At 37.5% G+C, this 25,202-nt stretch overlaps 1 protein-coding gene across 7 annotated transcripts in view; it reads right to left on the reverse strand.

Annotated features, from left to right (window-relative positions):
* Positions 1-25,202, reverse strand: part of NRG1 (neuregulin 1) — a gene marked incomplete at both ends in the record, with an annotated part of 1,029,698 nt that overhangs the window by 133,296 nt on the left and 871,200 nt on the right. For 5 of the 7 annotated variants that reach the window (XM_079726577.1, XM_079726576.1, XM_079726575.1 and 2 more), the window contains 3 exons: positions 5,267-5,317; positions 7,640-7,690; positions 17,042-17,163. In XM_079726577.1, coding sequence (XP_079582703.1) covers positions 5,267-5,317; positions 7,640-7,690; positions 17,042-17,163 — 224 coding nt within the window. The remainder of the gene's footprint in view (positions 1-5,266; positions 5,318-7,639; positions 7,691-17,041; positions 17,164-25,202) is intronic. The other 2 variants (XM_079726571.1, XM_079726573.1) reach the window with 1 other exon arrangement.

The raw sequence follows: 25,202 nt of genomic DNA on the forward strand, positions 1-25,202 counted from the left end.
ATAAAGATCTGAAATAGGAATGCCATTTTTCCAGCTGAAAGTCATTTAGGAAAGGTCTGGGCAGTTCTGTCTACATTTAGAGTAGGTCAGTCAGTTACAGCTGAGGATGGAAGTAAGAACCATAACTCTGAACTTCACCAGTGGACCAGCAGACCTGGTCCAATCTAATCAATACATAGCACAGCACTATTCCCAAGGGAACATGCTGTATCTGATTATAACAAATGTCTCTGCAGACAAAAGACATTTTTTTCCTTCAGCTAGCTCTTTTAGGTGCCAAATTAAAGATTGAATTGTTCATTTCATTCAGAAATTTCAAAGAGGACTTCTTGGATAAGTTCCTTTCAAATGCAGTCTTAGCTGAGAATATATAATATTTTGTAAAAGACAGTGATTTCTTGGCATACAACTTTCAGCACCACCATTTAGACTGAAAATCACCAACTCCTTTCCTCCTCCAACAATAAGGATATTTTCTTATGTTGTTCAAATAAAATAGTAGGACTCCCTTGATTTCCATTTTCTTCAAAGACACACACATTTTTCAGGTACTGGCTCTCTTCCCTCTATAGAGGAGACCATCTAAAGCAAGGCTGTGCTAAATGATTCACATTCATTTTCTCATATTAGGCTTCTCAATATAGTTTGAGATAAACAAGGTTATACAGACAGAAACTGAGTCTTAAGGACATTAAATAAATTGCTTAAGAATACACAGTAATTAACAGCACTAGTATTTAGACTTAAGGACATGAGTCCATCTGATGTCTGTGTTCTTTTCATTCTCCCTCACCACCTGTCACGCTTTGATGGGTAACATAAAGATTATATGGGCTCAGCTGGTTCAAAGCAATGCATTGACCTTAATCTGCCACACATATACCCAATCCACTTTGTATCAGAGACTACTTTTATGCCCATTCACAGAATCTCATTCTTTTTCATATTAAAGGCTTTTTTTGTTTTGAGGCAACAAAACCTCATGCATTACGGCAGGCTAGCGTACTGCCTGGGTTTGAATCCTGCTTGTGGGACTTTAGACAAAATACATCAGTTTCATCATTTGAAAAATGGAATTCAGTTTTATGGGAACCATGAATCAGCATCCATGTAAATCACCTTGCGCAGTGCCTGGCACAAAGTGAGCCTTCAATAAAGATTTGCTATTACTACTATTATTATTTGAAACATATATTTCAATTATTTAAGACTGTTTTCCAGAAACTTCTCTTTATTTTCTTTCCTATTACTGTTCATTAGACTTTCCTTTTTTGTTTCTCTCATTTTTATACTAAATTGGAATGGATGGGGCTTAATTCAGTAAAGTGGTTGGTAAAACAATTGTATTTTTTACAGCATTTGACAAAATTATCTGCAAAACGGGGTCACCAGCAGCTGGCAATTCAGACAGAAATCATTAAGGTTTGTTTGTTCTAAACAATCCATTTACTTTTTTGCTGATGCTGTGTAAAGGAGGAACAAGACAGTCCTACTGACTGTTTTATAAATTTCAAGTTCTTTTCTACAACCTGTCACTTACGTGTAATAGGACACTCATTTAGCAAATTACTTATATGTTTTAAGTCACAGATGCCTCATTTACAAAAGAGTAAAATAAACTAAAGGAAAATAATGCTAATCTTTACCAGGAGATTATTATAAGAAACTTTTTAAAAATTTATAAATTAACAACTCTAAAAAGAGTGAAAGTATAATGCAAATTCCCAAATTCAAAAAGGAAGTAGTTACAATTTGCCTTACAAAAGGAAGGATTAGTAACTTTGCTATTTCACCAATATTTATAAAATGCTAGGAAAAATAAATAGAAAGAGGGCAAAAATGATACAGTGTTTGTAGATGAAACATAAATCTCTTAAAATCTCCAGTCAAGAATGATTTCTGAATCGTTACAGTGATTTTTAAAAAATTATTTAAAAAATTTTAGATTAGAAAAATATTTTTCAAACTTTCTGACTAGCATTTCATGACATGGGAAAAACACTTATGGTTCATTAAATAGATAGAAGGTGGAGAAGTAAACGGCCAGAAGGAAGAATACTGATTCGAAGAAAATATACTAAAATACTAGCAATAGTATTTTGGATAGGTAGGTAGGCAACTTTAATTTTCTTCTTTTCGTTTTTTTTCTACTCCAGTATGAGTTACAGAGGAGAAAAGGAGAACTTGAAGGGCTGCAGTGATCAGGGAAGGATACCACAGAAGACACCTGGCATACCAGACAGGGTTCTGAGCAGGGCCATGAACATGAACTACCACTGATAAACCCTCCCAAGATTTACCAGGAGGTGAGATGTTCTCAGAACCAGCACTGGCAGTTAAGGGGACGTTTCCCTATAAAGGTGTGCACATTCGTACCGAAAGAACTGAAAAGTAATAAGGCTCCCTCACCCTTTTTTAACACCGACCCCCAAAGCACACCAAATCATTCTAATACACAACAGGTTCGCTGAATCCAGACTACTTCAGAAAGGGTTTTCAAAATTTACTTTACAAAACACACCAATGTCAACAGTTCGAAGAATGGAGGCCACACAGGCATGATGACATTGTAATAGCACAGGTTGCTTTTCACATACGGGGATTTACACGTCTCCTTCCTGGCTGAAACACAGTGAAAAGAAACCTATTCAGGGCTGATTATTTCTGACCCGTGTGAACTTATCCAAGGCCTTTGACTCTTTTATATATGTTGAATTTTTAAGTCCAGTTTATTGCGATTGCTGGTTCCTCAAGTTGCAGCTCCAGCCTTTACTAAGCTGTGTTTCCAACACAGCTCTGCGCCAGTGCAGAATTCCCCTGAATGCAGCCTTTGGATGAGTTGAGTACCTCATGCTGCTCTCACTGTTCTCACCAAGACTAGACGTAGGATCCTGCCACTGTTGGTTTATATTTCCATAGTACAGAGTATATTTTCACGAGATTAAAAAAATGTATTCATACTAACACAACACTGTAGAGCAACTATACTCCAATAAAATTAATAAAAAAAAACCTGACCAAATCATAGAGTCTATTTAAATATCTTATTTCCATGGAAAACAGGGTAAATAAATAAACCAAAGCTTTATAAAGGGAAGCAAATATTGTATTGTACCCTATACTATGAGTTGGTGGAGAAAAACGTTTTTCAAGTGTCTTGTAGTAATAATATGTGAGTGAACTTATCAAAATTGATGACACGCACACTCCATGCATGAAGTATATCACTCTTTCAGGGACATGATTACATTTCATCTCCTGGATCACTGGGAAGGTGAGGGCATGAATCTTTCAGTGGTGTACAAAGGGATGATCACTTATTTCCTGAATTTTTCTTCCTCTTCCAGTTACAATTTGGCACAGGAATGATAGAAGTTGTGTCTCTTTTATTACACTTTTACTTACTTCTGGGACAAAACAAAGCTGTGCTCTTAAGTTATCACAAATAGAATTCAACCGTAGAGAAAAAATAAAAAGTATTCATTAATCAATTCAGCAGTATTTACTGAGAGCCCACCATGAGTGGTGAGTGATGTATGGTACCCTGAAATATTTTAACATACAGGTACACAAAGCTTTCGTTCTTACTTTTAAATCTTTACCAAATATACGGAACTAATTCTGCTGAGAGTTAGAGATCAGAGTCAGATTTCAAAATTATTTCTCTCTCAACAGTAGTATTGCAGTGAACAGAAATGTAAACTGAGAGATTCATTTCAGTTCCCTAAGTATTTCTTCCATTCCCAAACTACTCAGATATGCTTAAGGATCGCCTCCATTGCCCCATTAATGATAGCAGGAAGGGTTCCAGTTACAAGAGTTTCAATAACTTTCTTCAATGAATCATGCAGGGGAGAAATTATTCCCAGGCAAAAGGCCAGAAAGAAAACCCTAGTATTTGCTTTTATATAATAAACACTCAAAAATAGAAAACAAAGCTCATCATGATTCCTCAATGCTGGTTAGCTAAAATCTACATAATTATACTAATCGTTTTGTAAGTAGAATTAAATAACAAATATCCAAACTCCCCAGAAGGGATTATCATTTTGGAGTATGTAATGAGTGTCCTTAGGGCAATTCCGCCAATGTAGTCCTAGCATTTCATTTCCTGTTCATCTTACTAGATTGTTGCCATCAGTGCAGTTAAACGATGCTTTATCTAGCTAAAGTGTAGCCAAAACATCATCCTTCATGCAAGAAAAAATATGTGTACCTTGTTTCGTTACAGCCTGGGTACCACCAACCCAAAGGGAATGGTTTTAGAACCAAACTGGATATTTAAACAGACTGGGAAAACTACTGAAGTTGCCAAAACTAAATACTTTCTTTTCAAGTATTTTCTACCATGCTGATAGCCAAAGGAAATTGTTCATTAAACACACTCTCCAGGCTGAAACAGAATAATTGGGAATATCTATGTATTGAAGAGCTTATCAAACTGAGAATGAGTTTTAAATAAAGAGCTAAAATCAGGGAGAGAAAGACTGGAGTTAAAAGTTTTATTTTCAAGGCCTGATAAATTCCCCTGTTGCATATCAAAATTTAATTCTACGCTATTCACAATTTATCAGTATCAAAACTATTTTTACTAGTCCTTGCTAACTTCTTAAGTTCCCCTGACACGGCACAAAGCACCAATCAATCTAACAGTTGTGGACCTCCATAAACACAAAGCACATTTCACATTAAACACAGAAAAACTAATTTGAGATCTTGCCTAGGGACTTGCTTTCAAACATTTTCATAATTAGTCACTTGCTATAGAATTTGAATTGAGGGCATCTATGTATAGTTTCCTTACTCCATCACAGCAGACTTTAGATGAGAACTGAGGTGCTTTGAAATAGTGGCCCCAAACAGCTGGGTATCATGCCTTAGGCAGTTGCTGAAGGCATCAAGACACACTTAAAAACAAAAAAAGAAAAGAAACAAAAAACAACCCACAATGTTCTCTATTGCTCACCCAGAACTAGGCCTCAGAGGCTACGTGGCTATTTTCCAATATTTGAAGACATTACATTATCCTAAAACTACTACATATGTGGTATCTTTTAATATCCATATGTATCTCAGGAGGAGGGGATATCTGGTTGACCCCAACCATAGCAGGAGGTCATTTCTATTCCAAACAGCAAATACCATTCTGTTCCCAAACTTGATACCCCATCCCTCAATAAGGGCAGGGGAGAGACATAAACATAATCTTTGGAAGCAGATTGTCTTGGGTTAAAAACTAGTGAACAGAATATATAAATATACTTACATGAAGAAGTATTTGCTCCTTCTGTTGATACTGATATTCTAATGGGAGACTCTATAAAACATAAAAGTGGAATGAAGCTTTATTGAGTCATACCACTTGGATTCTTAAATTAGAAATTTTGCCAGGCTTGGGTATCATCTAGAAAAAGAGGCCTAGAAAATGGTGCAACAGAAAAGCTGAAAGCATCTCAAAGTCAAAGGAAGATATATGCAATATTCAAAGACCACAAAGGAACGTTTCTGTAGGCCAAACCCGAAGACTTTAGAAAGAGATGCAAAAGGGGCTGGTCCATCTGCAAAGATACCCCCAACACACCAACTGCTGTTCCAATTTCCTAAAACCACTACTCTGAACAGATCCACACTCCAGGTGAGACAGATAATTCCTTCTCTTAGGTTGGTCTTGATTTTAAGAAACATGAAACCAAAGAGAACAATCCCCATTTTCAGAGAGAGAATGAAAGGCAACTTTCATGCTTAGAGGGGGAAAAAAAAAAAGAAGAAGAAGAAGAATGACAATATTTTCAGGCGAACGGCTCTGCATAAACATCTTGGCCAAACATGGTGCTGACTAAAGTCCATGCAAGTCCACTAGAGCAATTACTTCAGGATTGAATAAAACGTGCTAAATAAATACATAATACAATCATGGGGGATGTACAGTAGCATGACTCTCTCAGGTAGCAAGGATAAAGGAAGGAAAGCCAGTACTTAAGTAAAGCAGAGCATAAAACATACCTCATGCAGAACAAAAGCATGGGACCTAAGGGTTTTTATGAGTAAGAAATAAGAACAACTCAGTATCAAAGAAGGATTCTTTGCAACCAGAAATTCAGCAACTAGAAAGTTATAAAGATTCAAGTCATATCAGAAAGTAATAGTTACAGTCACTCCAAATTCCCAAGGCAAGCACCCCATGAATTTAAAAGCTCAGGTTTGTAACAGCATCTACTGGGGTTGGATAATGAAGTCCTTACATTAAAGAAATGCCAGAGTGAAAGGTGAGGAAATTCAGAAACTCTACAAATTTTTTCTTGTTTTCTTTTTCTCTCCCTGTCTCCCTTCTCTCTCTTTTTTTCTCTTTCTATTACTCAGAAAAGTAAGATTCTCTTAAACTCCAGGGTCACTCCACCTTACAACACACATACTTACATCTTAGTAATGATAAATAAATATGCCCTCAATACGGCCAAAGAGGTCTAGGACATAGAGAAAGTTAGCTTTTATGATTTTGTACAATGGCTTTGAAGGGAAGAGGCTAAATTGGGGAAGGTAAGCTAGAAAATGGCTGTGTTAGATCACATGGCCTCCAAGAGCTTCAACAAGGTAGAGGCCATAATGAAAAAAAATAAAAATCAATGAAGCCAAAGCATTAACTATGGGGTAATGAAAAGAATACTGAGCTTGAAGTGTCTGCTCTCCCACTTGCTGAGATACATGACTCAACATTTCTACTGCTTCAGTTTTCTGATCTGTAAAATGAAGAAAAATACTGCCTTGTTTCACAAATCTGTCGTGATTATCAAATGAGACGTAAAAATCTTTGTAAACTGTGAAGTATCACGTGGAAAACAAGTTATCATCAAACCTCTGAAGTGAGTCCTGAATCTAGGTCTCCAAAAACTTGTTCCCAACTAAATGTTTATTTTTAAATATTCTAAGGTTCTGTTAACTATAGAACTGCAGAGGTTAAGAAAAAGTAAGAAAAAAAACTTAAATTCGCAGTAGCTGAATTACATTCACAGCTAGTGGAGAAATCAACGAATTAGGGTTAGACATGTGTTTAGTAGAGTTGGGTTTTAAGTAGCGAATATATGCTCAGGCCACAACTGCTATCAGCAAATATTATAGGCAAGTGACAAACAAACACAAACCAAAAAAATCCAAAACAAACAAACAAAAAAAGCAACAGCATTTTAAAAAGTCAGGTCTATAACTGTGTTTTTGTTCAAGTTTAGTGACCCACAACTGATCATTAAGAGCTCAAAGGTCAGAGGTCAGACACTGATACATTATCCAGGAATAAACTCTGATGGATGAATGAGGGCAGAAACAGCTAAGAGAAGCACCTAGAAAGATATAAAAACTGAAGTTACAACCCAGATGTCTCCTTTCCTGGTCTAACATCCTTAAGTTGTATCTAGGTTTCTTTTTCTCATGCATGCCTCTTGGGTCCAAGTTCAGACACACAGCAAGAACTGGACTCCTTTAAGTAAAATCCAAAAATGCAGACTGAGCTGGAGAAAAATACTGGAGCAGAAAACAAGAGCAGCTGAAACGTGGATGCAGAAGGGGTTCTGATTAGTAGAAGGAACAGCCAGCTGTGATGCCTGTCGCTCTGGTTAGTAAAACTCGACGAGCTTATTTTCCTTACCTGAAGACACATACGCTGTCTCAGTTGAGGCTGGCATGCCAGTGATGATCTCTGAAAAAAAGAAAAGGTGATAGGACATTATGATGTACAGTCAGGAGGCTGGGAGCCAGTTCCACAGCCTTCCTTCAAATAAAAAATGTGTGTAAAGGAAGAAAGTACTGCAAGGGGATGATGAAAGCCCAGGCCTCATCCATACAGAGAGCAAGAAACGCAAAAAAAAAAAAGACTATCCAGATAAGTAGTTCTTTCTTGGGCAAAGAGCATGAGATGGGCTGTGTACAGAATAATTAGGAAGAATCCCCTGCCCCCACTGGGGCCAGTGAAGAAGAATATATAGCAAACAGGCTGGGGGCTCCTCTTCAGAAAGGAAGACAGAAACAGCAGAACCAAGAAAAATCAAAGCTGGAAAGATCAAAACTGTGGTCAAAATCTTAAAATATTAGATCTTTGGAGAATTACATTTCTGTCCAAACCAAAAGCAAGTCATGCTTCTAGTTGGGATTGATGAAAACCATCAAGTTCTGGTATCAAATGCTACATAAAATTGCCAGTGGTAATCAAGATGGGTGTCTTATCATTTCAGCTACTCAGAGCAGGGCACAGAGCAAGTAGGCAGCTCCCAACTCAAGGAAATGCAGAATTAACCTGTACACTTCCGGATGCACTATTATCATGGGAATTGTGAGGGTACTATTCAAACTTTGACTTGTTTTCTTACTGCCTTTATGAGAGAATAAAGGATGAATACATTGTCTACTTCTGTATATTCATCCAGTCCTTCCGAAAAGGGCTTCAGTTCGTTAGAATCTAATGTTTTCAGTGAGGCATGGGTTTATTGGAGGTAGAGATGCAATGGTGGATATTATTCAACTTTCACTGTGTGTATGATTATTGTCAAATGATTTACTATTTATTAACCAGGACAAAAAGAGAAGTTGAATCTGTTGTGATATATATACTACGAAAGTTACTAGATCCTACTAAAATCCTAAGTATGTCATATATTATCATTTTATGTTGGAATTAATAGCCTGTTAATCATGGAGTTGGAAATGTTCATGATCAGTATAATCATCTTTAAATATAGTTATGACCACTTAGGGCTTCCATGATAGAACTAGTCTAGTAGGTAAGATGAATTAATTTAAGTGGCAATGTTTCTTCAAGCTGAGAGGCTCTAGGGATAAATGGTTTAGTGGAATTGGAAAAAAAAATGGCATGTGAGATTCAGCAGGATGTTTAAGAATAAGCATCAAGTTAAATATGAGTGTATATAAACATCAGAAATATATCTTTAGTAAGACCAGTTTGTGTTTTTTTCTCATGCAATTTAAATATGGATGGTCCTCTCTAATGAAACATTAGGAAGACAAACCATTCAAGGTGCAAGATTATTATCAAGCCACCAGTCACCTACATCGGCTCTTACACCCACTAAAAATGGGATACAGTGAAAAGAATCAGCATGTGAGGGTGTATGATGTCCTTGGGACTTTCACAAGCAGCAGGCATTAAAGAGGATATTCTGAGTTGGTGCTATGGCGTATCTGTTTCTGAAGTGGCTACAACTAGCTTTCTTCTTATGGGCTGTAGAAAATGATACGGTTTTTCTTCGGGGAAAATTTAAACAGATAGAAACATTTCTATCAAAGATTCACAGCATTTGTCTTTCTCTGTGAGTAGCTAGAAGAAGATCCAAGTTTCCAAGCAAGTACCCACATTGGAAGAGATGCTTTCTCATTCTGTTCACGGGACTCATCAATGACACAAGAGCCAGACTGAAGTAAGAAGCTCAGGGTCATAAGAACTGGGCAAAAATCCTCATCCTGGTATGAGTATCAAGACTCTTTTCACATTTATTTTATTTTATATTTTTCCGGTACATGGGCCTCTCACTGCTGTGGCCTCTCCCGTTGTGGACGTGCAGGCTCCGGACGCGCAGGCCCAGCGGCCATGGCTCACGGGCCCAGCCACTCCGCGGCATGTGGGATCTTCCCGGACCAGGGCACGAACCCATGTCCCCTGCATCGGCAGGCAGACTCTCAACCACTGCGCCACCAGGGAAGCCCTCACATTTATTTTTGACAGACTAAGTAGTCCCCTGTGACCTTCCAAAACAAACAAAAACCCCAGAATCAGAGCTATTCTATCTTCAGCATAAAAGATCTCAGTGGGAAGAAAGGTTAACCATAACATTTCCTTGTTTCATTGAATGATACATAAAAATACCAGAACAGGAGGTTAGTACAAAAATGTATCTACATGTAGACAACTTAAAATAACCTCCCTTTCTAAAATTAGAGTTTATCCTGGAGACCTTAAAAATATCTTTAATGATTATGGTTCAAATAAAAAACTTTTGAATTATCTTGGGAGTAATACAAGCTCAGAACTTGTATACTTCTATACTAAAAGAATCTTGCTAATAAGAAAAGTTAATCTTCTTGATTAAAACCACTCAGCAAACATTTTTATGTGTTTTGGGTAGAATTCATAGATTGAGAAAACAACCTTTTGTTATAAGGGTGACTGAAAATAATTTTTTTACAATTACAGATTTTAAAAAAAATTATCAAGTCCTGAAATCTCCTTGATGTTTATTTAAGCAACACATCTTTCCCCTTAGTAATCTGGTATATTAAATTTGTTAATTTATAAAGGACACCCCCTTCATTACTGCAAATTAATAGGGATTTAGAATCATCAAGAATTGAATACAGCTGAGCAAATTATGCTCAGTAGGCAAGGAAACGTATGGAACATTAGTATATTTGTAATGTTTGAGTGCTTTTTTAATAAACTGGATCTCTTCTCAAGAAAGAGTGGCAGTGTCTGAAAAATAACACCTTCTGGAAAGGAATTTTTCCAATTATTATGTATGCATGGCTTGTTTGAGATTTCATCATGAGCACAATATACTAAATGTAACTATTTAGCAAAATACACATAAACAAATACAAGCATACATATGTCTGTGTGAATTTAAATATCCAATTGTGTGACTCTTTATTATTCTAAAATCACAGGTCATTATTGTGCCTTCAAAAATTGTGATCAAGTCATTTTTGTAAAGATTTAAGATGGGCATACTTTTTAGCACTGGTAAAAATGATTCTGAGCATCTGAATTCTTGCTCATAATCAGAGCTTAGTCTTAAGCAACTGTGAAATTAACAAATGGTGTAGAGGCAGGATGGATACCATGCATTGAAAAGACAGCTCTTTTCCACTCATATTACTCTTCCTTATTACACTTCATGGGACTCCTACATAATGCAACATACATGGAGACTGCTATACAAACTATAAAACATATTTTATGTGCTTCTTAGTATAACTATAGGTTGTTCACCAATAACATGGCATTTCTAACAACACTGTCAATGTGGGTTACCCACATGACCTAATTTTTTAAAGGGCCAATTGATATATTAATCAAATTTTGTGGAAATATTTTTTTCTGCTCATGTAAAATGAAACAGCTATTTTATTGCTAGGAGCCCAATTGCTCCTGTGGGATCTTGGATCTCACTCAAATGATTTTTCTCCTGATTAAAACAAGAAAACCTGGTAGAAGATATGATTGATTAGTTGTATATTCTCCTGTATTAATCTTTTAAAAGACAGCAGTACTTAATTAATTTGAAAACCAGTTACGTCTATTATTCTCTTCCCTAATCTGCTGCCCACGAGTTTTTATAGAGCTTCTTAGCTAAGAATTAATGACTAAATTAAGGTTTTCTTTATAAAGACCAAGCCAAATAAGATACAAATTAAAATCAACATACAGTGTATGATCTGTGTGAACATGGTGTATGTGGCCTTTTAAACTACTATATTTGAATTCATGAAAGGAATCCACCTGTAATCCATCACGTAATGATGATTGCCTATGAGATCCTGTTTTGTACGAAAACTCAATTGGACTTTGGTAGACTTACATAGTCCCAGAAGTCATTAGCAGACTGCATAGGTTTATATCTGTCTACTGTATGACAGGTTCTTTTTTCGGGATTAAAAGGCATCGGAAATGACCAAAAACATATAAATTTCTAAAATGCTTAACAAAACAATTAGCTATATGTACATTCTTTTCTAAATGCTTGAAGATATTGGAAATATGGTCATTGTTTCACTCAAGCATATAATGATTCGAGGGGAAATTCACAGTTTTTTCGTATTATTTCATTTACACCTAGTTGTTAATCTAAGCAGATCTAAACAATGGATTTCATCGCGGGAAGTTTATAAGATTAGATGGAAGATTTTTATGATCTGTGCTAATTTTATTCTAATAGTTCTCCGGCTGTCATAATGGGACTAAAAATAGTGTCAAACAGCAAGCTCACCTTGCTAAATTTTTCTTTTTTTCCTAAGGAGAAAAGAAAACACAGTCTCCCATGCATTTTTCCTTCTAACTCCTGCCATCCCTCCTAGAATCTTGTCCTAAAGTATGAACATCTAAGTTCCAAGAAGGCACCTGTGTGAGAATTTAAGTAAATCACAAGAAATCCTTTGCAGAGAATGAAATTAGGATAATTAGCTCACAGCCACATACCAGGATCTTTCATCAAGGCGACCTATATAGAAATTATCAAACTGTAGTTACGCACTTATTGGAGAAATGAGTTAGACCACACAAAATAAACAAAATGACTAATATTTCATAGATAATATAATTAAAATCTCAAGGGGAGTTCTACATAATATAATATTTTGGCAACATGTTCTTATTTTTAAGTTTTTTTTTTCTAGGACACCCCTCCCCCATACTGGGGGTGGGGGTATTCTTGAGAATTCTACTCTCTCAGCCCAAGTCAATGGTAAATACACATTTAAGAAGAGATGGTTTATCACCCTGATACCAAAACCAGACAAAGATGTCACAAAAAAAGAAAACTACAGGCCAATATCACTAATGAACATAGATGCAAAAATCGTCAACAAAATACTAGCAAACAGAATCCAACAGCACATTACAAGGATCATACAGCATGATCAAGTGGAGTTTATCCCAGGAATGCAAGGATTCTTCAATATATGCAAATCAATCAATGTGATACACCATATTAACAAATTGAAGGAGAAAAACCATATGATCAACTCAATAGAGGCAGAAAAAGCTTTCGACAAAATTCAACACCAATTTATGATAAAAACCCTCCAGAGGGAACTTACCTCAACATAATAAAAGCCATATATGACAAACCCACAGCCAACATCATTCTCAATGGTGAAAAACTGAAACCATTTCCACTAAGATCAGGAACAAGACAAGCTTGCCCACTCTCAACACTCTTATTCAACATAGTTTTGGAAGTTTTAGCCACAGCAATCAGAGAAGAAAAAGAAATAAAAGGAATGCACATTGGAAAAGAAGAAGTAAAACTGTCACTGTTTGCAGATGACATGATAATATACGTAGAGAATCCGAAAGATGTTACCAGAAAACTGCTAGAGCTAATCAATGAATTTGGTAAAGTAGCAGGATACTAAATTAATGCACAGAAATCTCTTGCATTCCTATACACTAATAATGAAATATCTGAAGGAGAAATTAAGGAAACACTCCCATTAACCATTGCAACAAAAAGAATAAAATACTTAGGGATAAACCTACCTAAGGAGACAAAAAACCTGTATGCAGAAAACTATAAGATACTGATGAAAGAAATTAAAGATGATACAAACAGATGGAGAGATATATCATGTTCTTGGACTGGAAGAATCGATATTGTGAAAATGACTATACTACCCAAAGCAATCTACAGATTCAGTGCAATCCTTATCAAACTACCAATGGCATTTTTCACAGAACTAGAACAAAAAATTTCACAATTTGTCTGGAAACACAAAAGACCCCAAATAGCCAAAGTAATCTTGAGAAAGAAAAACAGAGAGCTGGAGGAATCAGGCTCCCTGACTTCAAACTATACTACAAAGCTACAGTAATCAAGACAGTCAGCTATATACGTATAGCTGACTCACTTTGTTATCTAGCAGAAACTAACACAGCATTGTAAAGCAATTATACCCCAATAAAGATGTTTGGAAAAAAAGAAAAGAAAAGAAGAGATAGTTGGGCCATGTGGCAGTTTATAACCAGAGTAGAGCGTTTTTCCTCTCTAAAAGCGTGTTTCTGTGCAACCTCTTCCCAGAATCTTGAGGGACAGGGATGTGACAACATGAAGGTAGTGAATTTGAGTCCCCAAGAGCTCAGGACCTGAGCTGAGACTTCTTGGATAACCAGTCTTGATCTGAATATAGCAAATTCATAGATGACAGTAGAAGAAGATGAACATCAGAATGATTCCATATTTTCCTCTGGTGGCACTACAACTAAGCCCTTGAGGTGTAGGAAGAAAAGAGAGTCTCCCAATATACGGAATGCACCGGCCTTGTCTATCCTGGTGCCTGATGAGTACAGGCTCTGATGAGCTGCACATCTGACCCACTTCCTCTGAAAAGAGAGGGTGTTTCTAGGCAGCCACGTTTCTGGCTTCACTCTCCTGGGTGAGCCCATGGTGGGGACCTGATTAGAATACATTGATGATTTGTAAGCTCTCTGGACCTTTTGATGTGGTCTGGCATAGTCAGCTCTGCCAGTCAGATTCTTGCTATGGGGAATTTGATTTATGAACTGAGGAAACAATCACACAGTAGGAGTCAAAACTGAAAGGATGCCTTCAAAGGAGCCATGAAGAAGAATATGGCCAAATGGAATCATAAGCAGGTCAAAGTTTGGAATTATAAAGAAGCATATTTGATAGGCTTCCCTGGTGGCGCAGTGGCTGAGGGTCCGCCTGCCGATGCAGAGGACGCGGGTTCGTGCCCGGGTCCGGGAAGATCCCACATGCCACAGAGCAGCTGGGCCCGTGAGCCATGGCCGCTGAGCCTGTGCATCCGGAGCCTGTGCTCCGCAACAGGAGAGGCCACAACAGTTAGAGGCCCGCGTACCGCACAAAAAAAAAAAAAAAAAAAAAGGAGCATATTTGAAAGCAGGAGAGATTAGAAAATCTAAGAAACAGAAGATTCAAGAACATATCTGAGGGACATGAAGAACAGACTTGAGAGAAAAGCCATAAATTCCTGGTGTTTAAACTCATAGATACACCCTGGGTACCATTTTCTCCTCGAGTCCCAGTTCTAATGGAGTTTCTAGTTCTTCCCAATGGAATCCCCCTCCCTCGATGCTTCACACCAGTTTTTCAGTTTTCGTTCTTCACAAACCAAGGAATCGACCTTAAACGTTCACAAACAGAGTCTGGTATAGAGTAAACTATACTGGACCGGGAATTAAATAATTTAAGACACATCCTAAGTCTCCATTTCTTTTTCAATACAATGAGAGGGCTGGATAAGGATGAACTAGTCCTAACATTCTAAGAAGAAAATAAAAACAACCGCCTTATACTGTAATTGACATTCTTTGTTCTCCTCCTCCAGATGCTTTCAATAAGCCAATAGGAACCCAGTCCTTAAGGAATTTTAGTTGGTTGTTTAACAATGACTTCCTTACAGTACTCCGTGAACTTCTCTTTATTCTTGTCAGGTAAAAAAGAACACCCCTACCTTCATTTCTCTACACTTTATAATTGGTCCATACTACATTCAAATTCAAGACCAATTCTTGAATGAATTAATATGGAAAAATAAGTTGGATGTCTCTCCTATGAAAGAAATGTGAAAAGCCATATTATCAAAACTTCAGCACCCTGAAATTAATTTTTAAATTCTATTAATTAATTATTTAATTCTATTTTCCTGGGACTTAACAGTATGCATAACTACACAAATCTAATCGTGTCCAAATCATAATTCAATAGCCTTTACCACGAGGACACAGATTGAACCAAACAAGCAACTGACAAACTGAGAACAAGCTATTGAACACGGTATAATAGAAAGAAAAGAATAAGCCACTGAGATTTTAAATTTGTGTTTCAAGTTGCATCCCATAAAATTCCAAGTGGGGAAAAATAACACGAGCAAAACTCTATTGCTTAACCTGTGCTGATTAAAAAGTAAAGCGATGTTATGTTTACTCATATAAATTTTAAATGGTAAATGATAAACACGACCCCTAACAATAGTAAGGGAATCCACTTTTCACTGTTGTCCTTTCTTCTCTGTGGAGGGAGGTATTTAAAATGAAAGTAATGAAGTCTGATTACACTGCAATAGGGCATTTCATTGGGAAGTCCACAGAAGGCTTAGGAATTAACCTGGATTTTCCCAACCCTGTTCCATATTTGTATCTCACTCCATTCTCCTTATCCTGTTAAGTCAACTGATATAAACAAATCAGTCTCCTAAGGAGTTAACCCCTAAAGTTACTTTTACTCTTCCCTTGCTGGCTTCGCAATTTTATCTTATCACTTTAAGAGATCAGGCCTTTGCAGTGGACATTCTTTCTCAGCACCTGCCTAGAAGTGGTGCAGTTAGGCTTTGTTTTATAACAGATGACAGGGCTTGTGAAGGCAGCTGTTCAGTGCCATAACTCAAAACAGCACCAAAGGTTTTGAAGCAGCGTTTTATTGTTTCAAGAGATTTAGATGCTCACTGCTAGCTCATCATCAGCTCCTATAGATGACTCCATCAAGTTGTGCAGTGTTAGGGGATCAGGAACAGACAGCCACCAGCTGTGGGGCTTTGCCCTTCCTCAGGTAACTCAGAGAGGTGGTCGGAAGATAGGGGCACCTTCTGCCTCCAAGTCATTCGTTTGTTTAACAAACATCCCCTGACACTGCCCTCAGAGAAACAGAAGCTGAAGCCTATACATAGTAAAAAAGGCTTTGCCTCTAAGACTCTCTTACAGGCCTAAAACAACCTGATAGGCCTAACTTTCTACTACCTAGAGCCAGATGAATATAAGAACATAAAACCTGCCAGGACTATGTCAGGATTGTATTCTGTTTATACACACATGCGCACACACACACACACACACACATACACACTGAACATATATTCATACATAATACACATATGTATGTACATATATACAATATACATATATTCTGTATATACATATGTATCTGTACATAAATTATATGTATACACATATTCTGGTTTGATAGAGCAAAAAACTTACCTGCTTTCCCTGACTAACTTAAAGTGGAGGTATAATCTCTTTCTTTTAGCAAACCATCCTGTCTCTGCTATTCATGATGCTATTCAAATCCTTTTTAAAAAAAATCTATGTATGTTTCAGGTCTATTTCATGTCATGAGTAAAGAGCCTTATGGAGGACCCGTAAGATACTTGAAATGCATGGTTTTCCCTCCACGATTTTTGTTTGTTCACAATGAGATTTAACACACCGATGTATTACAAGTCTTACCACATACCTTGATGACTCCTCTCAGAGACTGAGAAATAGCACATAGTAGGTGTCTCTTACCATTTGCATCCACGATGGTGATATTGGCAGAAGCACTGTCGTTTCCTAATTTGCTGATCACTTTGCACATATATTCTCCAGAATCAGCCAGTGATGCTTTGTTAATGCGAAGTTCTGACTTCCTGTAAGACCAAGACCAAAGCGGTTGTAAGTACATTTCACAGAAATACAATGACCATCAAAATAAAGCCTCTGTAGTTTCAGAGTTTTCAAACACCCCCTTCCCACTCTACACACACCATATTAAAACACAACTGACTAGTACACAGATATGTGATTTTACCAAAAGTGAGATACATCTCATTTAAATTATACCCTGGACATAGCCTTAATTTTATCACCCAGCTCAGCAATTTAAACAAATTCTTTTCTAATTTTTCTTTTTATTCCTCTAGCTCCACCACTAACCACATTAGGCCTCAGAATTTTTTTTCACCCAAATGATAAATTTTCTTTCCTCTCTGTATCTCAATGTCACCAGCCACTAGGGTTAAGGAAGATAAAAATGTGTAAAGCCATTTCTTATAAATCTGGTAAGGACAGACAGTTACTGAAGGCTAGACTAGATTAAAATGCTCTGCACTTCTTTTCCCAGCAGAGTGACATCAGGAATTATGTTAATTTTGAATGGGGAGGATTTATCACTTCCAAAAGAAAGGGAATTTGTCATTCTTTAAAAAGATTCTCATTGCTGGGAGCACAGTACCACACAAATGGTTCTTAATATTGAAATAAATATTCACGCAACAATAGCACACACTTTTTAAAAACTACATATTAAATCAATATTTGGCACTCTTTTTGAGCGTGGGCAGCACTGTGATTTGCATCTGTCTCTATGCTTTACTATTGCACATAGCCTATAATTTAAGCAGTCTCTGTGATTTAAAAACTCAGGCCTATTGGGATGGGCACAGCATTTATTAAAGCCTTCTGATAGCTAGTGGGAACCTGCTGTATAGCACAGAGAGCTCAGCTCTGTGCTCTGTGATGACCTAGATGCGTGGGATGAGCGGGGAGGGACGTCCAACAGGGAAGGGATACATGTACACATACAGGTGATTCACCTCGTTGTACAGCAGAAACTAACACAACATTGTAAAGCAACTGCACTCCAGTAAAACATTAAAAAAACAACAACACAGTGTCCTTGTATACAGGAGCCTGGTACTGACTGCCTGGGTTCTTGAGAGGAGGACATCAGGGAGAAAAGGCAGGACGCAAAGACAGCAACTCAGAATTATATGCAAACCTCCCGTAAACTACACCTTCCTAATTTGTAAGTGAATTTTCCGGGCTTCTTGTCAGATATTATTATTAATCAAATTGGATCAATTGTGCAAAATTTAATTTCTACTCTTCTCTTCCAGTCTACTGAATTGAACCACCCCTACCTGCCTTCTATGTTGGTACTTTTGCTTATTACTTCTTTTTCCTAGAATGGAGGCCCCATATTTCTACCCATCAAGATATGAGCTGATCTTTAAGGACCACCTCTGAGCCAGTTCCTTCATCAAGCCTTTCATGACCCTGTATCTGGAGCTGCTCTTTTTTTTTTTTTTTTTTCTAAATTCTGCCAGCCTTGAGTACCTCTCTCATGAGAATCTTCTTAAAGAAACATGATAATCAAACTTACAGTTAACATTAATTTACAATTAATCTTAGAGGGATAGTTCTTAAAATCAAAATTCTCCTAAAAGACCTGGGCAGTGTTTACTGGAATACTATTCCAAGGAATGTAAATAAATGCTATGCTTAAAAGAGAAAGAGAAAGAGAACAAGGGGAAAAAAATGTAATTTTCTATGCTGAAGTAAGTGTTGCATTAAACAAACTTAGAGTTCTTTACAACCTACCTCTTAAGTCATTTTATGCAAAGAGTTACAGTGAATTTCTAAGGCAGGCATGACAAGTGACTAAGGAATCCTTTCTGTAGAGACACCCTTGGGAATTCTATGACTGAGCATCAATGGGCCAAGACCAAGAATCAATTTAATCAAGCTAAGCATAACAAATATACTCAGGTTCAAAAATCAGTAGCAGAAATACAGGCTGGGAGGGATGAGTCTTGACAACAATATATACAGAAAAAAGGATTTCAATTAGCTACGCGTTTAACATTACTCCATTGTAAACAACTATTTAAAAAAGAAGAAAAAGGAAATGTATGCACTGTTTGGCCAAATTAATATTAAAAGAGCACAAATCAAATTGGATAAAAGTCTCAATACACTGCTCACAGGATGAATCACATCTAGAGTATTGCATTATGTTTCAAAGTGGTATTTGATTTTAAAAAATATCAATAGCTAGAGGAGTTTAGAAGAGGGTGATCAGAATTGAATAGGGCCTAGAAATCTTTTTTTTTTTTTTTTTTTTGCGGTACGCGGGCCTCTCACTGTTGTGGCCTCTCCCGTTGCGGAGCACAGGCTCCGGACGCGCAGGCTCAGTGGCCATGGCTCACGGGCCCAGCCGCTCCATGGCATGTGGGATCTTCCCGGACCGGGGCACGAACCCGTGTCCCCTGCATCGGCAGGCGGACTCTCAACCACTGCGCCACCAGGGAAGCCCTAGAAATCTTATCACTAGAGAAGATGCTATTAAAGAAACAGAGGTTCCACTGGCAGGTAGCTATGAATAAGATATATTTAAATACATTTCATCGTTGTATGAAATGTATTTAATTATTTGGTGAAGGAAATTATTTGGTGAAGTTCTTAAAGGTAGAATGGTGTCTTACAGGAAAAAGAAGGCACATTTTGGATGATATATAAGGAAGAACCTTTTGAGCACCCAAAAATGGATAGGGTGTCGTGTGAAAGAGTTAGGTTTTCTCTTGGGAAAGATTCAAGTCTGGATAGCCTCCTGTCAAGCAATTCCTAACAAGAATATCTCTAGGCAGAGAAAGATTAAATTAGATCAGTGGTTTCAATCAGTTTTGAAAAAACAAACCCTGTTTTAAAATGAAAGCTTAAATGAGACATGCATATTTAAAAATATTATGAAGGGAGAAAGTGTTTATGTCAGAAAGGTTGGCAACCCTTTTTGCAGTTTAAAGGAAACTCAAAATTCTCCAGGGACATGAAGGGACCCTTTGAACTCTAATGATACATTTAACTATGAGATTCTTCAATCCTTGGGTCTTACAGCAGGAATGGGAAATAGTGAGAGAGTAGAAATAGACAAACCTTCTTAAAAATTATACACTGCAACAATTCGGGGCTTTAATAAGTATGGTTATAATAGTCTTATTTTACTGTCTTCAATAGGCTACCATATCTTGCCTAAAAGAAGAAAGTTAACTTGGAAGAATTAATGAACGCCCTTCCAATCACAAAATTAACTTTTTGCTCTTTAATTGATGAGTTACCTGGGGATCTGGGAGGGGTGAACATTTTGGCGGATTTTCATTTCTGAAAGTTTTAAAACAGTTAATTCATGTAACATGTTTAAAAAGATGCTTGAAATAGAGTAAGCTCCAAATAAGTGTTGGCTATTATTATAATTACATTCTACGTTCCTGCAATTTTAAGATTTTTATAATAAGCATGCATTGGTTTGGAATAAGAAAAAAATAAAACAATGTAACAATAAATTAATACAAACAGTTATAAATATTAATTTCTTTTTCTTTTTTTATATCAAAATGCAAACTGTGTTCTTCTAATGAGTGCTCACTGACAAGGTAGATTCAAGGCTCCCTTAGCTACTATCTCGTTTTTCTTACTTAACTTGATTCTTCCACCATGTTTTACAGGCTAAGGCAACTTAAATGCATATAGAACTGATCACCTCAGTTTATAAAATTCCATTCCTCTGATCTCTAAGGAATCATATGAACTTGCATGTGTGTGTGTTCAACACAGCTTTCAGATACTGTTGAATTGCCTATGATGAGAAGGGTAAAGAAGAGAGAGAGGGATTTCATAGTGCAAACTAGAGAATGTCACTTGCCATCTGGTTCTACCAGAATGAAGTCACTTGCCACTGCAGCAACTGTGAAACTCTACAGAACCAGGCACTGCATAAAATGCCTCACATAAACGCTATGAAACAGGCACTGCGTATTCCCGTTTTATACCCAAAGAATTTGAGATTTTCCTACATATAAAGTTAAAATGACATGTCAGAGTGACTCAACTAATAAAAGAAGGGGATGTGTAGAAACCTTTTCTATTATAGAGTCAAAAAAACCTGAAACAATTGATAACAGGAGAAATAATTCCTTAAAAAATTTTGTTAACTTGACCAAATCAATTAGAATCGATTTTAAACAAAATTAAGATGTGTAAGAACAGGGAATTCTCTGGTGGTCCACTGGTTAGGACTTCGTGCTTTCACTGCCGAGGGCCTGGGCTCGACCCCTGGTCAGGGAACTAAGATCCCACAAGACGTGTGGCGCAGCCAAAAAAAAAAAAAAAATGTGAGAACAGAAACGAAGAGCTGATACAAAATTAAGGGCATCCAAAAGTGTGCGCCAGACACAAACAACAGGAAGTCAGACTTTAATAAGGCTGATGTAGGACAGGTATGCAAATGAGGCCAACTGGATGACCCCCAAATATGATCTGTCACACACGAAGCTCTTGAACCAGTTTTCTTTATCAAAATGCTCCACCAGGCAAAGGAAATGAGAACAAGGGGATAAGCAGACACTTAAGACCAGGGCAGTTTCCATTTCTTTTCATTGGTCCCACACATCACTTAGCCAAATAAAATAAACAAAGGCTCGCACGTGAATGCAAAATCATAGGAAGAACACGTAGGAATGTCCTTTATTAGTAGGAGCAGGGGCCGAAGGTGGGTAAGACTTTACAAAATAATAGCAATTCCCTATTGGTATAAAATCTTTTCATACCACTAAGGGACTAAAAGGAAATTCTGGCTGCTACGAACAATCTAGATTGTAAAATGTGAAAAAGAAACGTAGATGAAGGACTGGAAGAGGGTCAATGTTTTACTTTAAATAAAGAGAATGCCAGGGAAATCCTAAACCTCACACTAAAATTCACCTCTGCTTGTGATCACAGTTTAAGATAAAGCTTATCCCTTCTTGGCCTGCTGGCTAAGGGCAAATGTAGTAAGATAAAGTTAAGTCAAGTAAGCAAGAAACCACTGCAAACCACTGACATTTTGAACATCTTTGTAATGAAGAATTATGAGTCATGTAGATGAAGCTGACAAACAAGAATGTCTTTTATTGAAGACTTTACCCTAAGCCTGAACATGCCCCTTGCCTGAAGTCGTGATTTTACTGGATACTACAGCAAAATCACAAGTAGTTGTGAAAAGACAAAAGACATAGATTCAGGGCCTCCCTGGTGGCGCAGTGGTTGGGAGTCCGCCTGCCGATGCAGGGGATACGGGTTCGTGCCCCGGTCTGGGAGGATCCCATATGCCGCGGAGCGGCTGGGCCCGTGAGCCATGGCTGCTGAGCCTGCGCGTCCGGAGCCTGTGCTCCGCAACGGGAGAGGCCACAACAGTGAGAGGCCCGCATACCACAAAAAAAAAAAAAAAAAAAAAAAAAAAAAAAAGACATAGATTCAGATCAATTTCAAGTCCAAGTGTTAGCATTCATTAACATTATATCTACAGGAAGAAACCTAATGGCCTTTATTCTCGGGATATTAACTTTTTAATGGGTATAATAACAATAGTATTCATTCTCTTATATTTCTAAGTTGAAAAAATAGAGGATCTTGCAAATGTTAATTAAATTTAGATTCAGTTTGGTCCTTTAAAAAAGGTGACAGCACTAATGTTTTTTTAAAAGATACAACTTCAGAAATGACCGAATACCCAATTCTGAAACCGAATAAGCTGGTCACTTATCCGTAGCTGCCCACTTTACACAAAGTATCTTATTTTTCAGAGGATCAAATAGGCTCAATGGTTTGCCAAGAGTAATTTACAGCCACATTACTTGAATAAAAGTCTTTCTTGTTCCCACTTAATTCTTTCCAGCAAGGCTATTGTTTAAAAGAAGTAATTTCTGAATATCGGCCTTTCCGGGATAATGGGATTTTATTAATATGTAGACAGTGCTCTTAGCTGTCTGGGCCTATGAAGCCAATATGAAAATGCTTTTCTGAATAGCAATGACACTTTTATATGTCATCCAAGCCATGCAACAAATTAGCTCTTTACCTATACATGTTTGCTTTCAAAACCACATTCATTCCAGGCAACTCACTTTTTCGGTTGTTCCTTTTTGTCCTCTTATTTACCCAACCTCATTAGCCTCTCTCCAGGCATCCTCACCTAGAATACCTGCAGTCTGCAGCTGCTTTGTTCTGTTCCTTCAGTCTAGATAATCCTCTCCTCCCTCTCTTCTTCCTCCCCTCTTTCTAGGAAGCCTCCACAGTCCTGGACTGGGTCCTCCCCCCGGCCTATGTGAGCTTCGTTCTACAGCATTCCGTGATCATCACTATCGTTGAATTTACGACTGAGTATTACAACTGCTTACATTTCCCTCCCCTCTTGAGACCAATACTCTGAGAGCAGAGAGCACTTCTTCTTCATCTCTGTGGACCCAGCATCTAGTCCAGGGCTGACACGCAGCATCTGTCCAATAAAGGGCAAAATTTCCCATCCACTCCCCCACTGGCCCAACCCAACTGGCCTCTTTATTGCCCTGTGAACAGAACCTGCTACTGACTGTGGTTTCTGCTCTTCTCTATAAGCACCCACCCTACCGCACCCATCCAGCTAGAGGGATTCTCTGTCTTCAGCAGAGTCAAATCCACCACCTCACAGTGACTCCTGAATCTCTTCGGGTCTCCCGCACTTCCCAACTCCCACGGCACTTAGCATCAGTAACCTACAATTCAGTGTTTAGTTTTATTGTCTGATATGAAGTGCCAGATATTTCATCTCCCTAATTCAATCTGGACTTACCATAAAGCAGAATTTACCTCAATGTAACGAATCCATTTTTTAGATCACTATTTGTAAACAGATGGGCTGCTTAAAAATCTTGACGCTCCCTAGCCCTAGCAGGGTTTCAGCACTTGATCGCTGGAACTCCTATGTTTTATATAAGGCTGAACTGGATAATCTCTCTACAATCTTATGACCCCCTGAGTGCAAAGATAACACCTAGGATTCTTCCGTTTCTCCACATTCCTAGCATTCGCGGGCACTTACTTATTTTTGCTATTATATGACAGCCACATAGAAATGAATGAGACATGACCCTGCGTGTGCAGATAACTGAGTTTCTTACTAACTTGGCTAATTGATGAAAAGCAAAACATACACTAAAAGCTATCTAAAAGTATTTTTTGCTGTTGTGAAACTTCTCTAGAAGAATCAGGCTTATTTTTTCAATTCGTTCACTCTATCTCCTCCCCTCCCCACATGGACACATGTTATTAAACGTGTCTACTTTCCATTTTTAAAGAAGGAATGAGGCATTAAGGAATCCAAGAAATAGATTTGTGTTCCAGCTTAGTCACAACTAGTTGGGTGACTCAAGGCAAGACAACACTTTTTTGACCCTTGATCACTTAATCTGCAAAATTAGAGAGTCACATGTGCAGTAAACTGTCCTTACTACCTAGGGGAATGTTGTAAAAAACAAACAAATAAGATTATGTATAAAAATACCCTGTCACTTTACAGCATTATTTTTTGCATCTTTGAAGTGCCACCTGCTACAGAAAGTGATATTGCCTTCACGCTGTACTCTTCTTCCAATTCGAGAGATTGTACTGACACAATCAATAACAAGGATAAGCAGCGTAGTTACTAAAACCATGGAAACTAGAAAAACATCCCTAATTATGGTTATTACAGTCATTAAACACTTCAAGATTAAATTAAATTTCCATTATAATCACTTCATTTGCTCTTGCTCATGCAAGAGTATGTGACTTTTTGGTAGATGTCCTATGAAATCAAAGTCCAGGCAGAGATTCTTTCACTGCTGCTTCTGTTATCATAGCTGGGATTTCACTGGAATCCTCTGAAGTAGAGAAAATGTAATCTTGGAGCTTGGAGCCACTATGATACATGTCACATTGATTAAAGGACTGTTCACAAGCAAAAATCCAAGATATTTAGCTCTTCCATAATTTCAAAATGTAGTTTGATATTAGAAGAAAAATTTCTTGAATAAGGAGAAAAATAAAAATGAAGAGTGTAGGATATGGGAACATATGT

Source organism: Hyperoodon ampullatus, assembly GCF_949752795.1.
Source record: "Hyperoodon ampullatus genome assembly, chromosome: 20".
In the NCBI taxonomy this organism is placed as follows: Eukaryota; Metazoa; Chordata; class Mammalia; order Artiodactyla; family Ziphiidae; genus Hyperoodon; species Hyperoodon ampullatus.